At 40.3% G+C, this 18,022-nt stretch overlaps 1 protein-coding gene across 1 annotated transcript; it reads left to right on the top strand.

Annotated features, from left to right (window-relative positions):
* The first annotated feature begins 221 nt into the window (after positions 1-221).
* On the top strand, positions 222-14,626 carry RHAG (Rh associated glycoprotein). Its single transcript, XM_058801043.1, has 10 exons — positions 222-421; positions 4,922-5,105; positions 6,862-7,012; positions 7,207-7,354; positions 8,106-8,263; positions 9,500-9,637; positions 9,862-9,983; positions 10,685-10,770; positions 11,566-11,639; positions 12,308-14,626. The coding sequence occupies exons 1-10, from the start codon at positions 289-291 to the stop codon at positions 12,383-12,385; spliced, it is 1,272 nt and encodes a 423-aa protein (XP_058657026.1). The 5' UTR covers positions 222-288; the 3' UTR covers positions 12,386-14,626.
* Positions 14,627-18,022: the final 3,396 nt, after the last annotated feature.

Below are 18,022 nucleotides of genomic sequence, written 5' to 3'. Positions count from 1 at the left end.
CTTAAATGCTTAAAATACACATAGGCAGTGAGAAATACATCTGTGGTTGAATGAGCTGGTTTGTATTACAAACTGGAAAAAAACCCCATGCAATCCAGTATTTCAGACACCCTGGGAAATTGAAATCACTATATTGACCTGTACTTTTTCCCTCCCATAGTGGGTGGGACGGTGTGCTCACGTCTCTGTTTCTTTTTTTTACTATATCACCCAGATCCACAGAATTAGCCAGCTCCTCTGAAGGCAAACACCCATTATCAAGCTCCCACAGCCTCCTGCTCTCCAGCAATGCCTCCAGACTTTGACACCAACATGAAGTTCAAGTTCTCGATCCTGGCGCTTCTTCTGGAAGTGATTGTCATCGTTTTGTTTGGGATATTTGTGGATTATGACTCAGATCCTTCTGGAGCGTTATACCCACGTAAGTATTTCTGTCTAAGATCTACAGAAGCTGAAATTTCTTTAAACTGATCCTTAGCAAGATTTCTGAATAACCTATGAGACCTACTGATAAAGCTGGAAAAGAAAGTTGTGTTTTGGGGCAAACACATTTTTCTGAGGTGTGAAAGCAGCAGGCTTCAAAGACAAATCCAAATTGAGCAGATACAAAATTCTGCAAGCACCTCACTGCTGAGAAGTTTACTTTTCTTTGAGAGAAGAGCCTGAGAAATAGTTCTGGTGTTTGCACAGCAGGTTAAGACTTGGAGAATTGTGTATTTGCTTTGAAAGAGTCCAGCATTTTCCAGAGACAGATGGGGGTGTTTCTTGCCAAACCTTCTATCCTGATTGATATATTAAATAATTAAAATTAATAGAATGTTTCATTGCTACCATCCAGGTTTGGAAAACGTATCTTATGAGAACATGGAAATTGAGCTGCATATGCACCATTGCTATAAAATGTTTGTGAAACCTGGACTCCAAAAGGGCCATAGTTTTTGTGACAAGGTGAATAAGCCCCTGCTATCTTCCAAAGCAGTGGCTCCATTAGGGAGCAATGGTTTAGCCTGAAAATTCTTCTCTTGATTCATTGCTCTGCAAATACTTGGTGAAGATCAGAAAAAGTTCCTGGCCTGAGAAGTACTTACTCACTTCTCTTGTGCAAAGACTATTGTGAATTAACAGAAAACAAAGTTTGCAGAGCTGCAAACTGTGTTTTCCTGGTGGTATTGAAGGTTTGTTCAGTTTTTTGGCTCTGAGGCCTCAATGACTTGTAGCCATGATTGCAATGTGCTTGATGAGAATCATAGAGTACAGAACTCCCTGCCTGTATCATTTTGAATGTAATTTTGTAATTTTGAACCCTCTTTTTTCTCTCATCCTAACTGTCCTTTCAGTGGCTGTTACAGGCGCATGTGAAATCAGGTTGGAGTAAACATGTGCTGTGTATTCTCACAGAGAGCATTGTCTGGGTCAGAGAACAGCAAATGAGGGTGTTATTCAGCTCCAGATGCAAGTCTGCTGATGGACATCAGGGGCTAATTACTCACATTTAGGTTAGATCCACTGGATGTGGCAGTATCCCTGAGCTATGGTACCTTGGGCTGTGGCCACTCTCTATGACACAGTTTGGCCATGTCAATGATGTTCATAGAGCCAAAGGAAAGTTTGGGTTGGAAGGGATCTTACAGATCACTTCATTCCAACCTCCTGCCACAGGCAGGGACACCTTCCACTATCCCAGATTGCTCCAAGCCCCATCCAAGCTGGCATGGACACTTCCAGGGATGGGACAGCCACAGCTTCTCTGGAAAACCTCTACCAGGATCTCTCCACCCCCACAGAGAAGAATTTCTTCCTAATACACAATCTAATTCTCTCATCTTTTTAATTTAAAAATTTTCCCTCTTGTCCTATCTTTATCTGCCCATTTAAGAAGCCACTCTCCCACTTTGTCATAAGCCCCTTAAGTACTACAAGGTGCTTTAAGGTCTCCCCAGAGCCTTCTCTTCTCCAGGCTGAACAAATGCTGCTCTCTTAGCTGGTGTCATATTAAACTATCCCAGTTGTACTGAACTATCCAAGTTCCTAAATTAAGTCTAGACAGTGTATTGGGAATTACTCTTGGTCCATTGTCACCCAGGAGGTGATTGTTGGCCTAGGCAGAATTATGCCCAAACCCACATGAATAATTTGACAGCACAGGCAATTGTAGTCACAGTACAATACAGATCTTCAAATGTAACCTGCACAGTTAGAGATCACCTATGCTTATTTCTTCATTAGTATCAGTGTCTAAAAAGTGTGGGAGGAATTTCCTGCTGTCTCCTATGCCTCGCTCTGTGTGACTGTGTTATTCCTGCACACTTGTCCCTCGGCTGCCCACACAGCTGACCTGTGAGCAGCCTTCTGGAATGGTTTGGGCTCCTGCAAACTGGCCCCTTGATCTCCTGGCAGGCATGGCTTTAGGAATAGCATGGATAAGGGGCTACTCTAAGGTGGGAACAGTGTTTTAGGAGAGAAAAACATATATTTCTTTTGGCCTGGCTGTTCAGATTACCAGTAGAGACATAAACCAAGCAAACACCACTGATGTCATATTGAATTTTTAGATGCTGGCCTCACAGAGGTCATTCCCAATAAAGAGTTGAAATAAAAGTAGATTCTCATAATACCTATATTTTCACTTCTAGGACCCCTTACTCTCAAATTTACCTGTACAAAGTGCAAACAAGTATACAGTTTGCCTGAGAACTTTGCAGAAATTTAATCATATGGTTGTATAGGTGTATTAGAAAGTACCTTGAGCCAGGACTTCCCTTGAGTCCCTAAAATGATGGGTTCAAACTGCTTCCCATGCTACACCTTAGGATGTTATCCCATCTGTACCTCAGAGATTTAGTTCTTTCATCTCAGTACTGCAGTGCAAGGTCTGATTTTGTAAACCTTTGACACCACACAGCACCATGAATTCAAGCTGTTTTAGTGGTTCTGGACAGAAGAAAAAAGAAAATAATAGTGGAGGATCAGAATAATTTTACACTCAGGTAAGGAGGGCTAAGCTGAGATCATTCCCAAAGCATAGCTTTGCATTTTATCTATTTCTGGTGGATACAAGAACTGGCATGGCAAATTGGATGGACAATTTCAGGTGTGTTGTGCCACTGGAATGGGAGAACAAGGAGGTGTGATGGTTCTTAGAGCACTGCGAGAGTATTTCTCTTGTATTGGCATCCTGTTTGCATCATCCTGTGAGCATCCATGACTCCTGGCTCAGGAAAACTTATGCATCCCTCTTGTTCAGGGTTCTATGGTTTACAGCTCTCGGCCAAGCAAGATCAGTTCTAGAGTATGTCACAAGCATCTTTGTGTTGAGACTGACCACCTTGCAGGGGAGGTAATATTCTGGTCTTGGCCAGCCTTGCAGAATTCTGTGCGGTGGCTTTGTCCAGGATCTGCTGGAGTGCTTTTCTCAATCTTTATTTTCCTCTCTCCCAGAAAGAGATGCTTTGCCAAACACAACTAGTTGTTGAAACAGTTCAGTTCAAATAATCTGTTTTCTTCATTATTTAAAGTCACTCCAGACCTTCTCTTTAAAATCATGCACAAAAGATAGTTAAAGTTCAAGGTACAGGATAAACTAGAGGGAATTTGTCCTCAACACCCATTAATTCACCTAGTTTTAACCAGGACTTTAAAACATTTGTGTGAATAATTCCATACAGCTTTAAAATGTCCAGCCTGAAGAGGAAGCAAAAGGGTTGGAGGTGTTTGTGAACCACCTGCATTTCTATAGAATCTCAGAATTGGAAAGGACATTAAAGTTCATCATCTAATCCCAAGCCAACTAATGATGCTGTTTCTTAAATGCAAAGTAAAGGCTCTTACTGCTATTGCAGGGCTGGAATGTGACACTGCAAATATAAAAGAATTTATTAGGAATCCCCAGTAAATTCTTATACTTCTGGGCCCTCTTTTGGCCAAACCTGGTAATGCAAAACTGAGGAACGCTTCAAGTAATGGGAATTGCAACTTCAAGCCAAATGTTACACTAACCAGATCATGTTTTTAATGCTTATTGGCATGCAAGAGCAATTAAATACAAATTTTTAAAAACAGTATCTCTACACTGGAAGTTCTTACTAATAGTGAAATCAGAAAAAAAGTTGCAATAGAAAAAAGTTGCAATTAAAAAAATGTCCTGTAATTGGACTCAAACCTGTCTGGTTTAGAGTCAATTAAATCACATAAAACTCAAAAGTAAAACAATACTTTAAAATATAAAATACCCATGTTGTGACGATAGACTCAGTTATTAAAAGGATTAAAATCAAAATTAAAGTAATAACTTTAAAAAGTAGAAAATGAAATAACCATATTTTAACAAAATTAATATTTCAGAAAACAACCAAATATTTGAAGAAAGACTAATGGTATGCTGACTTAATATATTCATTCTAAAGTTTAAACTTTGCCTTAAAATTAACTTTTCTCTTATCCATGTAAAAAAGATGAATGTCTCAGACAGTAATTTTTAGGGATCCCAAGGATTCCTTTGCACTGGGACACTTAGCACTCACCCAAACAAATCCCATGTACACTTTTGGAGTCAGTCAGAACACACTGGCTCTGACCACCTTGACTGGAAGAGGAACAAAACTTTTCTGTAAGGACATGAAGCTGTGATGATGTTCCAGGTAGCTGCACAAAGAGAGGACAGTGCCAGACACAAGTAAATTTGCAAGTATAGAGATCCAGTGGCTTTCCATAATGATATAAGAATCAAAATAATCAATAATTAGGTGTGGCATTTTCCAGACATTCCATTTTCAGCTGGTAGACTTGTCATGAAGTGGGGAGAATGGATCACATGCATGACTGGAGTTTGGAACTCTTCTCTACTCAAGCTGCCTTTGTCCCCAGATTCTCACCCCTCTCAGTCACTCTTCGCAGTCTCTACATAAATGTGTTTTCCCTTCAGACTTTCAGGATGTCCATGTGATGATATTTGTTGGATTTGGCTTCCTGATGACCTTTCTGAAGAAATATGGATTCAGCAGTGTTGGTTTCAACATGCTCATTGCCGCCTTCGGTCTCCAGTGGGGAATCCTGATGCAAGGATTTTGGCATATGGAAAGTGGGAAAATTTCTGTTAACATTGAAAGGTATGTGTTAATTCACAAAAATTGTCTTAATTCACAAAAATCCCTTAAGATACCAGGAGAAGCCATAAATTAAAACATCTATAAGGGCCAGCCTAAATTTAACCTAAATTTCATTAAGCCTTACTGTCTACCTCTCTTCTATCTTTCTGCCCTTCACCTCTGAGGGCGCCACTCCTGGTGCACTGGGCCAAAGTTGGTGAAGAGATTTGAGGTGCTGCCTTGTGTGTGGGAGGTGTGGGTCCTGTAGAGAGATTGCTCTGAATCTCTGAAGCTGTGGAAGCTGGAAGATGCCCAGCAGTAGCACAGCACATCCCGCACCCAGCAGGCATGGAAGGATCTGTCTTTCCATGACACATGGGGTCACAGAAGAAAGGCTGGAGCAGCATGTCTGTGCACTCACAAGGTTTTCTCTTACTTCCCAAGGAATGATTTCCATGAGCATCATTCTCCAGCAGGGTCTGAACACCAATCACAGAATAAGAGACCTCATGGCAGTGTCTCTTAGCACATTTAATGCCCCTCCTCTTCACCTGTCCTGCCTCTACCAAGGTCTCAGAGTGTTTTCCACATCTGCAGTTCTGCTTTCTGAGACAACTTGTAAACACTTTTGAAATGAACAGCATCCAAACATTACTGAGGGGAAAGCAGGAATGGTACAAGTAGCACCCTCATGCTTATAGGCAGGCACCTTAAGAGGGACCCACAGGTTAGTGCCTCTCTGTGCTCTAAGTTTTTGATCAATTTCTGGTTTTATTTACCTTTGCCAATCCCCAAAACACATTAACACTGGTCCTGCCTGACAGGTCATGCAAAGATGATGCACAGACAGGTGTGCAAGACTTCCAGGATTACATAAACCATCTGACCAAAGACCTCTCTGTCATCTTTGAAGCCTAGGTGGGAGTCAGGGCTGGAAATTGAGAGGCTGGAACATGTCTAGAGGGCAAAGGAGCTGGGGAAGAGTCGGGAGCACAGGTCTGAGGAGGAGCAGCTGAGGGAGCTGGAAAGGGGCTCAGCCTGGAGAAAAGGAGGCTCAGGGGGGACCTTGTGGCTCTGCACAGCTCCTGACAGGAGGGGACAGCCAGGTGGGTCAGGCTCTGCTTCCTCTGCACAAATGAGTGACAGGACAAGTAGAAATAGCCTGAAGTGACAGAAAGAAATCACACCAAGGTTGGATATTAGGAAAGATCTCTTCACAGAAAGGGTGGTCAGGCATTGGAACAGGCTGCCCAGGGAAGCTGTGGAGTCATCAGCCCTGGAAGTGTTTTTAAAAACCTGCAGAGGTGGCACTGAGGGACTTGGTTTAGTGGCGGACTTGTCAGTGAAGGGTAAAATGGTCTTAAAGACCTTTTCTAATCTAAATGATTCTGTGATTGGACGCAATGGTCCTAGAGACCTTTTCCAGTCTAAATTATTCTGTTATTCCATGACATCCCTGCACATCCCCATACACTTCTCATCTGCCTTTTCATCATAATTCCAAGGAGCTAAGCACATATATGGTGTAAGCAGAAGAAAACCTTCTACACTTACTTTTCACTAGCTGGTAAGATCCTTACAAATCCATCTGGAAAGGTTTGATTTAATTTTTATCCATGGAGATGAACTTGATAAGTTTTTACCCGAAGAATTAAAGCTCTATAATTTTAATGATATCATTTTAATGGCATGTTGGATATTAAACAGCTTTTAAACTGATTTTCTTTTATTTTTCTGTTTTGGGTTTTTGTTTTTGTTTTCTTTTTCTTACCTTCAGCATGATAAATGCAGACTTCAGTACAGCAACTGCTTTGATTTCATTTGGAGCACTCCTGGGGAAAACAAGTCCCATTCAAATGCTGATCCTGACTCTGCTGGAGATCACCATGTTTGCATGCAATGAACACCTAGTTACCAAAGTATTCAAGGTACAACTATTTAGCAATCATTGTTTTCTCTTTATAACAAATGCTTTCACTTGTTAATACTTCCAGTTTGCTTAGTCTAGGCTTTGATTTCTACCACAGAATTAAACCATTAAGTGCTCCAGACTTCTCATTCATCAGACCCTTGTCTTTATGCTGTATAAAGTCTCTGGCATTATTTTGGGTTCCTGTTACAGGCCACAGATGCTGGAGCTTCCATGACTATCCATGCTTTTGGAGCTTATTTTGGTTTGGCTGCAGCTTTCGTCTTGTATCGTCCTGGTCTGACAAACAAACATGACAATGATGAATCCACCTATCACTCAGACATGTTTGCCATGATTGGTAAGTGAAGTAATATCAAAAGCTGATCAGCTGTTCATCCCTCTCCCATCCCAATTTTTTTCTGATTACTTATTATTATGCTACATTAATTTTCCTGAGTATAATTCCGGAGGCAAATTCCTTTTAGTCTCACTAACCACATTTTCAGTGGCACACATATTTTTACAGTTTTTCCTTGCTTCCAAGGATGGAAAGGTGAAATAAAATATATGTTTTCACTGTGCATTAGTGGCGACTTCCTTTCTGCTAAATCTTGTGCTTTTCAGCAGTACTTCCAAAGCAATTGTCCATAATTAATGGATTGAGTTGTCCCTGTCAGGGTAATGAATGTCAGAAACCATATATCTATCTGTCCATGAGAACTGTTCATAGACCAGTTAACCAGATAAAACTTTCAGCTGTATTGATAGATGATAAAGGATTTGCATGTTAGATGATAAAGGATTTGCATGTGAATTGTGTTGCCTGTGCCTCCTGCTCTGGCTGGGGTTTCACAGTGCTGGTGAGCTCTGACAGTGAGAGGGGCATGACAAGGGGTCATTAAAGCCTTCCAGTAAGACTTCTCAGGAGACCTTGCATCAAAATCCCAGCTTCCAGTGTCAGAAAAGCTTCTGCATATTCTATTATTTCTTCCAGAATTTTGGCTATTCCATGTTTCTCATCAATCGTCATCCTCATTTTTTTGTAGCTCTGGTGCATTTGCCCTTGTGACTAAACAGCTTTTGCTTTGTTTTGACTTCTACTCATGCAGGTACCCTGTTCCTTTGGCTTTTTTGGCCCAGTTTTAACTCTGCCATTGCAGAAGCCCAGGTTACAGCCATTATCAACACTTACTACTCCTTGGCTGCCTGTACCATCGTAACATTTGCCCTCTCCAGCTTGGTGGATAAAAGAGGCAAATTCAGTATGGTAAGAATCACACCATAACCTTGTTAAATCGAGTCAACCCTCTGCAATAAGGATGAGTAGGCAGATTCCCAGTGCCCATCTATCTGTCCAGGCTATCTGGAGTCTTTACCCATACTATCCCCAGAATTAGAGGTATTATACTTGTAAAACCTTTAAAGTCTGATGAGAAGTGGCTGAGAGAGCTGAGGGGGCTTAAGAGAAAAGGAGGCACAGGAAGGATCTTCTCACTCTCTACAACTCCCTGAGGAGGAAAGGTTCAACTAGGTGGGGCTTGGCCTCCTCTTCAAATACCAAATGACAGCATGAGCCTCAATTTGCAACAGGGCAGGTTTAGACTGGATATTAGGAGAAATTTCTTCACAGAAGGGGTTGGAAAGCAGTGTAGTGGACTGGGAACATGGTGGTTGTACTGGTTTGATGGTTGGATTTATTAACCTCAAAGGTCTCTTCCACCCTTAATGATTCTGTGATGATTCTCTCTCATTCACAGAACCTGCTGGACCACAGAGACATTAGTCCAGTGTTCAGGTGGATTTTTGAATCTTATTCCAAAGTTCCTACTTGAGTTTCCTTATTACAGCAGCCAAAAATAGGTCTCTCAAGGAAATGAGCCATTCCCTGGAAATCTCAGTGCATCTCCACTGTGGTGGTGTTCTCAGGGCTCCCAGGACGAGAGAAGAGACAAGAATCTTGACTCCATATTTCAGAAGCTGATTTATTATTTTATGATATATATTATATTAAAAGAAAATGATATATTAAAACTATACTAAAAGAATAGAAGAAAGGATTTCATCAGAAGGCTAGCAAGGAAAGGAACGGAATGATAATAAAATCTTGTGACTGACCAGAGAGTCCAAGACAGCTGGACTGGGATTGGCCATTAATTAGATATAACCACATGAGACCAATCACAGATCCACCTGTTGCATTCCACAGCAGCAGATAATTATTGTTTACATTTTTTTCTGAGGCCTCTCAGCTTCTCAGGAGAAAAATCCTAGCAAAAGGATTTTTCATAAAATATGTCCGTGACACTCCACAACAGACAAAACCAAACCAGCTTCTGTCCCCTTGCCCTAAAATCCAGCTCAGTGTGCACCCACCCCTTTCCAGCAGCTGCAGATATTTGTCAGAGCCCAGCATGTGCAAGGGAGCCTTTAGAGGCACTCAGCCCTAAAACAAGCCACTGCTCCTCCTGTGCCACCTCTGCCTTGCTCTGTGTCCCCTCTGCAGGTTCTCATTCAAAATGCCACCTTGGCAGGAGGAGTGGCAGTGGGTACCTGTGCTGACCTGGAAATCCACCCTTTCTCTGCCATGTTCATTGGGGTCATTGCTGGAATTGTCTCTGTCCTTGGGTTCCAGTTCCTGACTGTAAGTATTGAGGACCCAGCTCTGCTCCCATTTTTTATTTCTCTTTGGCGTTCCTGGAGCTCCCTTGGTTTGCTACAAAGGGAGGATAGATACAGTAAATCCAGGTAATGGTGACTTTTATTAATTATTTGATTCTTGTACTTCTGCTCTTTCTTTTGCATACCATCTAGAGATCATGGAAAACCATTAACTCACTGTAAACTTCCTATTTCCCCTCGTTTCAGCCTGTGATGGCATCCAAGTTGAGAATTCAAGACACTTGTGGAGTTCATAACTTACATGGTTTACCTGGAATTCTGGGGGGTATTGCTGGCATCGTAGTGACTGCGATAAAAACAGAAACTAGGTGAGTTATAGAGAGAAGAGAGAAAAGATTTTTTATTTTTGAAGGTCTATTATAATTTGCTACCTAATTTGGATTATGACTTTTTCTCAGAAATGCATCATTGATTTGATGTCAGGCATTGTATTCTCATTTCATTTGGGTTTTTCTTGATCTTCTGCCTTTAACACACTGTTTAAATGCCAAGCTTGTTAGAGATTAAAAGCTCAAATAAAAATAAATAAATTAAAACATCAAAAAGAAACAGCACACTGAACCATTCAAACATAGAACAACCCTTATTATGACTTGGCAATTGCACTGTTGGTATTTGTAAGATTTAAAAAAAAAAGGCAAAATGTTTTTTTTCCACTATTTCCTAAGACTCTAAAAAGATAAAATGCTGGTTGTTTTGACAAAAGGGCTTTCTAATGGTTTCTCTAATGGCTTACAGGACATTAATAACCTTCTCAAAGAACTTGTTTTCAACTGTAGCCTAAAAGAAAGTTAAATTAAATTCATGAGTTCCTTCCAGTACACAGCAATGGCAGGATTTGTTGGACTCGATGTTCTTGGAGATCTTTTCCAACCATAAAGATTCTAGGATATTTTCCTATCAGTCCCCTTGTCCAGCATGCAGCAAGTACAAGTTGTAAGACTGATCATCAGTTTCAAAGTGTAACAATTTTTTGATGGGCAATGGTTTTGTTTTTTACTCTTTTCAGGAATGGTCACGTGCTGACTCCTGCCGTGCAGGCTGCTGCCCTGGGAAGTACACTTGCAATTGCAATTGTGGGAGGAGCACTCACAGGTCAGTGTGATGCTTATAGTGACTAAAAAGTATATTAATTTAGCGGTTTCTCCATGGAGAACTTGAATGTATCAACAATTTTGTGTGAATAATAAAAAAATTGAAATAATTGGCCCCAATGTCAGAAACTCAAATATGGAAAAACATTTTTCCAATGTTTTTGTCTTCAAATTAAGTTCAGGTTTGTCAGGAAGAATTTCTTCTCTGAAAGGGTGGTCAGGCATTGGAAGGGGCTTCCCTGGGAGGTGGTGGAGTCCCCATCCCTGGAAGTGTCCAATGAGTTACTGGATGTGGCACTCAGCACTCTGGTCTGGCTGACAAGATGGTGTTTGGTCTAGGATTGGACCTGATGATCTTGGAGGTTTTTTCCAACCTAAATGTTTATGTGATTCTGTGATTCTGTATATCTCACTGTAAACATGCTCCAAAGATACTGAGTTTTATACCTATAGGAACAATAAGGTGTTGTTTTGGAAGGAACTCTTCTCCAGATTCAGACACTTCAAATTCTGAACAGAAACTAGTCTGAGATCAAGACCTACTCAATGAGGTGTCACACGTTTCCAGGTGTTTGTGAAAACTTCCAAACAAACAAACAGAAAATGAGGCTGAAACAGAAAATTTTGGTCTGAAATCTGGTCAATTACAAGCAAGGTCTTATTTATGCTCTTATTTATGTTTGTATGAAGAAATCAGGAAATCAGTCAGAAAACATAGCTGGATGTCTAGGGCACATCTGAGGGACATTAGTTTGGTAATTTTCTTCATTTTTTTAAACCTCTGGTTTTCCTGCAGGTGCTATTCTAAAGATCCCTTTCTTGGGACAAGTATCTGACCAGAACTGCTTTGATGACTCTGCCTATTGGGAGGTAAGATGCAACTCCTTTTATTTTCATTATATTGGAGGATGTACAGCCACTGCAGCCTCACTCTCCTGGGCTTTGTGGTTTGCACACATGAGTCAGAAAGGCTGCCTGTTCAAAATTCAAAAATTCAAAATCCTGCTCTACCTCAGGCTGTGAATTTATCAAGGCCAGGCCACCTTCAGGATAATTTTTGGCCACCTTAGGTAATCATGCCTTTCTCATTGGACTCACATTGAACAAAAAAGCAGAAGAAGACACAACAAATTGAGATCACAGTGGAGGCCTTTATCTCTCTCTTATGTGCTCACTGTATCAGGTATCCTCTTCCTTATCAGAGACTGATAGCATATTCTTAATTTAGTCAATATGAAATTTATTGTTTTATGCCAGGACAAACCCAAATAATATACCTTCCTTGTAAATAAAATGTGAAGTTAAAGGAAATTTTATTCATTTTTTTCAATAAATTAAACACTTTTTCTATTAAGAAAACCCTGAGTTCATCTCCCAGTATATAGAATTGATGGCTCATGTCAGGCTGTGTCAATGTTAATAAACAGACGTACATTATATACAAATAGAATTCCATTTTTGGCACATTTTAATCTTCTTTTATGGCAAAAGCAAATCTATATATCCTTAATTGAGCTCTTCTTTGTTTTTCATGGCAGGTTCCAGAGGAGGAGACAATACCTGAAATTCACTCCAGCCACCGTGATGAGCACAGCAGATTTGAAGCTGCCATGTAGAAAAATTATTAATCTGCAGTATTTGTCCTAATGATGCTCTTTTCTGTTTCCAATGCTAAGAAACAACATCCAAGTATTGTCCCAGCCACACCAGGTTTTCAAGAAAAGGCTGAAGATGTATATATTTTTGTAAAAGAAAACAAGTTTGATTTTAGATTACTTAGTCATTATGCCAAGCTCAGGTGAATAAATTAAGTCTTTCTAATATATTTGTTCATCAGAAAAAGGCACCACAAATTGCTCTTTAAAATTATCTATATTTTATCTTTTGTTGTCACTGACAACAATATAGCTGTTGTAATAAATCTTGAGTTTCAAGATTATTACAGGACAATATATTTGATTGAGAGATTTCTGAGTTACATACTTCAACTGTATAGGGGTAATCAAAAAGAAATTAATTGATATTTTTTATATGGATTTGAAAAAACTTTTCACCAGAGTACCCCAGCTTAAATTTTTGAGAGAGTGTGTTGTCCTGTTTTCTGATGGAGGACAAAACATGCTGTATTTTGAAGGTTGATTATGACAGGAAGCAAAATGTTGAAATAATTCTTATGGCAAAGAACAGAATACAGTGATTGGTAAGGTAATATGAGTATCAAGATTCATTGTTAATATGTTTATTGAAAGGGAAAAGAAAGTGAAATTGTAAAAAAATCATTATTGTCATAGATCTATTTATTTATTGTCACAGATTTAGTTAGTTTCAAGGACATAATAAGGGAACTGAGTAGGAGCTATGAAAACCAAGTGATTGCATAATAGGTCTTATTCTATTCAACAGTAATAAGTGGATTGTAGCAATGTTAATTGTGGTATTCACATGCCCTCTGAACAGAGAGAAGCTGTGAGACAAGCAGAGAAGAAGGAAAACACAATTCTTATCTCGCTTGCTGTGCCTGTTTTGTGCTAAAGTAGAATGCAATGTGGAGATTGTTTACCCAAAGTGAGGATGTTTTGTTCCCTGGGCCTATCAGGGCCAAGAAATGTGTGTGTGTGTCAGACTGTCATGGGAGAGAGAATCAGAGATGAGTGCAGTGTGAGCAGTTGTGAGCAAGAGTGAATGCATGGCAGATTCAGTTTAGATGAAGTGTACATAGTACAGTATAATAAAGCAATTCCTTAGCCCTCTGATGATGGAGTTAGAGGCATCATTCTCTCACCCCCTCATCGGAGTCACCTATTACCGCACCTGAGTGGGCGCAGCTGGTGAGAGAGAGACGGTGAATCTTGTTTCTTGAATCAGAAGGCTTGATTTATTAATATATGATATAATACATTATAGTTATACTAAAAAGAATATAGAGAGAGGTTTTGCAGAGCAGCTAGGCTAGCTAGGAAGAGATAGCAAAAAAATCTACAACAAAGTTGTGTTCAAGGACTCAGTCCCCTAGCTTGCACTGGTGATTGGCTCTTAATTATAAACATAGAAAATGAGCCAATCAAGGTGTTCCTGTCGCATTCCCCAGCAGCTGATAATAATTGTTTACCTTCTCTTCTGGGGCCTCTGGCCTCCCGAAGACGCAGAAATCTGAAAGAAAGGATTTCTGTGGAGAAATGTCTGCAACAGTCACCTTTGATTTACAATAGTTAATGGCAAGAAATATAACCTGGACTAATGCCAGCTCCAGAAAAACATGAATTGTTTGGAACTGATTGGAAAGAAATTATGTTCAACCTGCAGAAGGCTCGGCAGAGAGCTTCCATGGGGCAAGTCACTGACTCTGAAGTCACTTTCTTCTAAAAGAAGTGAAAGCAAAAAGAAGAAAACTGAAGCTAAATTGAGGGAAATTAACTTCATCAGAGAAGTGATGGCAGTAGCTGCTCAGTCCGGAGAGAAAAATTGAGGCAGCTGAAGGAATTCCATGAAGTGTCTTTGTGCATGGGATAATCCATTGAGAGACAATGGATGGGAAGTGGAACTCAAGCAGCAGGAACACAGTGTCTCAATCCATCATTCATGGAAAGCTACTGCTGATGTCTGAATAACAAGCCAAAGAGGGTGAACTTTCAACCTTTTTTTTTATACTAGGATCTTTTATCAAGTCTTACTTATCAGACTTAAGGGGAAAACTCCTCTCATATAAAATAGCACATACATTTTAATTTCTGCTGATGTATTTTTCCTTGAAAATCTTTAGAAAGATATAGGTAGGGCTGTCCCATATGTTATACCTGCTGTATACTGCTACATATGTCAGATTTCTATCCATGAATAAAAATACATTTGTTGTATCACACTCTAGTTCAGATAAGCTCTTTTGGAAATGTTCAATGACTGACTCTCTTATACCTTGTTGGCTGTAAGATGACCTTTATCCTCTCAAAGCTGTCACACATTCATTTTGTAAAAATTGGGGAAGCATTTAACAATGTAAATATTGCATTTGTAAAAATTTTAGAAGTATTTTGTGCATAATTTATGAAGTGTTGAAGTACTTGAAAAATATTAATCTCTGATCAGCCTGTAAAAATCTTATCTTCAATACATTAATTTCACCCCTTAAATTCCTGCTTGGGAGTTCAGAGGGTCTTTCATTCACCTTAAAGCAGGTGAGGTAATTTCACTAGTTTTGAGTGCTGACCACACAGGAACACCTGAGTGAGGAAGCATCACCCACTGGCAGTAAATTAATAATTTGAATTATAGCAATTAATAATTTGAATTGGTTGGAAAATACATCCAAGATCATCAAGTTCGACCTTGGAGGGATTATCATCATGGCCAGTAAATCACATTGAGAATGTCATGTTTACTCACTTCTGGAACACTTCCAGGGATGGTGGCTCCCCTGCTTCCCTGGGGAGCCCGTTCCAGTGTTTAACCTCTCTTCCAGTAAAGAATTTTTTCCTAATATCCAGCCTAAACCTTCCCTGGTGATTGATGCCTTCAATAATAACATATAGGGGTTCTTTTAAAATCTAAAAGGGAAAAAATGAACTATACATTTTTGTTTTGCAGCTCTCCTTGTAATCTTTCCATAGTAATCCATACCCTCATCCTCTCAGTATTCATTGTCCCCAAACTTCTTTTTCAGAATATTCCTCTCCCAGAGAAATCAGTCCCTTAGGGTCTCTCAAAAAACAGAGTAAGGAGATAAATCCCTTTGCTTTACCAGAACTTTAAATGCTATTTTTTTTCCATGTGACCATGCCCTTGAAGTATACAACTTGTTTCTCCAAAGGTTTTTACCCTAATTGCTCACACCCACATTGCCGATACCAATGGCATTTGGTTCTCTGGCTTATGGCATTTTCTTTGGTTGCTTATTTCCCAATTTGTCAAAACTTTGAATGAGCAGACCTTCATAAATAATCAGTTACAACTTCTGTGCAATACATGACTGGATGCTTAAAAGACAAAAGTCGAAATTATTTTACTAAAAAGCCTTTTGTTCTTCCATGAGGAAGCATGGAAGCTTTATAATGGCAGGAAAAGAAAGTAAGGAGTTAAACAAGACATGGAGTGAAGGATGAGCTTAAAGGATGGGACTGAAAAGTAAACAAAAGTTAAAGTACAACTACCCTAAATTTGAAGCTCATAATCATCAACATTTCTTTTCTTTCTCATAAAAGACTGGCAATGTTTTATCCCTTCCAACAACCACCCAACACTCTTCCTGTCTTACCTTTGTTCTCACTTTGACTTTTTTTACATTAAGAGAGTTTATATAAGGTGTTGTAGAGTGGGTTTTTTTTGGTTTTGATTTGTTGTTTTTTTTTTTTTTTAATGAGTAAAACTTCAATGATATCTTCTTTAAACTAACAAAAGGTCAAGCTTACTTTAAACTAACTAAAGGTCAAGCTTACTGGTCAGGCTTTTCAGACTACCAGTGGGTGTCAGTGGGTGACCATAGCTTTGAAGGCTATTGCGTAGTTCTCCACTCCTGCCTCTGTCAGAGCAGTATCTTTGTATTTCATTCATACTGAAAAGAAAATGTATTTGAAAGCTATTGGCTGAATATTTGCTTTCAAAATTTCTTTTAACATTTGTGCTCAAATCTACTGCTGAATAAATGCATTATTTGAATGATCAGATGACCAGCTGATTTGTTTGACCTTTCTTGGGGATGTCTCCTTTCTCTCTTACTGGAATTACCCTTTTCTCAAATATATTCTCAAATATATTATCTTAAATATAATATTCTCTATATATTATTTCTCAAAATATACATAAGAAAATATGTCTCCTCTTGCCAAAGGAGAGTTCTTCATGTTCTTCTAAGCCCCCTGCAAACTGTTTACCTTTCAGCTTCCTCTCATTTCCTTGCTACTGGTTAAATTCCAGATATATGTGGAAAACTTGACATTTTCAATGCCTTTTTACCCACTCTGGAAAAGTCAAGTAGAATCAGGCAAACTGGAGCACAGCTGGACACTGGCCATGGACTTTTTCCAGGATATCCTCCAGGTAGGTGAAATGTCCTGATCTCTCCTCTGGAGCCCCTGGGGTCAGCAGCAGGCTCAAGGTGAGCCAGGCCAAGAGCAGCCTTGCTCAGGTCCCTCTCCCATCCTTGCTCTGTTGGGGAAGATGAAACAGGAATGCCTTATAAATATGATTGTCTGGCAAAAGATTTTGAGAATATGGAAACTATAAGCGAGATTGGAATGAAAGCAAGCTTTGAGATCCCTCAGTTACTGAACAATGGGAAAACAATGGTGTGGCTGGCTGAAGGTAATCCTCTTTTGATGGAACAATACCCTCTGCTTCCAGACAGGACCAAGGGTGAGAGCAGACCCCACTAGCTTGGCAGAAGGAGCCCAAAGAGGAGTTTGTAGGGTTTAAAATGTAGCACAGTGTGGTAATGTAGTGATTCTTATAGGCGGTATGGAAATGCTATAGGATTTGTATATTGTACTAGATTGGCTAGTGAGAATCAGAATATTCAACACAGAAGAAGATTTATTGTATTGTAATGGGAACCTCGCTCTTAGCTCTTGCCTCTTAGCTCTTACCTTTCTATACTCTTACCCCTTTTACTCTCTTATGCTTTTACATTCTTACCCTCTCATCCTCTCTACCCCTCTCTTCTCTTGGGCCTGCTTTCCAAGCTGTGGCTGGCAGCTCCCAGCAGGGCCCTGCACCCAGACCCCTTGCAATAAACCCCAAATCCCAGCAGGGCCCTGCACCCAGGCCCTTTGCAATAAACCCCAAGTTCCATGACCTGGCTTCAGAGATCTCTCATCTCCGTCCATCCCAACTGTGCTACCCCCTGGTGCTCCTACACTCTCCCAGCCTGGCCCAGGTCCCACTCCCAGGCTTGCTCAAGGCCCCACTCCCAGGTTTGCTCAAACCCCTCTCCCAGTCTCCCAGCCATGTGCCAGGGCCTTTTTCCTCTGGGTCTCTGCTGCCCCATTCCCTGGGGAATTCCCCCATTCCCTCCTCTCCTCTGCCTCTGGCCATGTCTCTGCAGGGACTCTGACACCTTTGGGAGAGGAGGACAAAGGGCTCAGCCTTGAGGCACTGCACCTCACACAACCTTCAGGTTCTGGCCTCAAGGCCACATGCAACTTCACGTTCAAGATTTCTGCTGGAAAACTCTTCCAAACATTGTTCTGTGGGCTGTGACTCAATTTTTCCATCCTGTCTTGCCCTTGTCTTGCTCTTTCAACACTTCCTGCTCTGCTGTTCAC

The sequence above is a fragment of the Ammospiza caudacuta genome, chromosome 3 (assembly GCF_027887145.1).
Source record: "Ammospiza caudacuta isolate bAmmCau1 chromosome 3, bAmmCau1.pri, whole genome shotgun sequence".
NCBI classification, from domain to species: Eukaryota; Metazoa; Chordata; class Aves; order Passeriformes; family Passerellidae; genus Ammospiza; species Ammospiza caudacuta.
Note: the sequence above shows the minus strand (reverse complement) of the source record. Positions and strands in the feature narration are given on the sequence as shown.

Bases quoted from the DNA above. Each gene is read 5' to 3' on its own strand.
- RHAG (XM_058801043.1), top strand. From the start codon at position 289: ATGCCTCCAGACTTTGACACCAACATGAAGTTCAAGTTCTCGATCCTG. The intron at 7,013-7,206 runs GTACAACTATTT...TTCCTGTTACAG, and splicing joins TAGTTACCAAAGTATTCAAG to GCCACAGATGCTGGAGCTTC. The intron at 7,355-8,105 runs GTAAGTGAAGTA...CTACTCATGCAG, and splicing joins AGACATGTTTGCCATGATTG to GTACCCTGTTCCTTTGGCTT.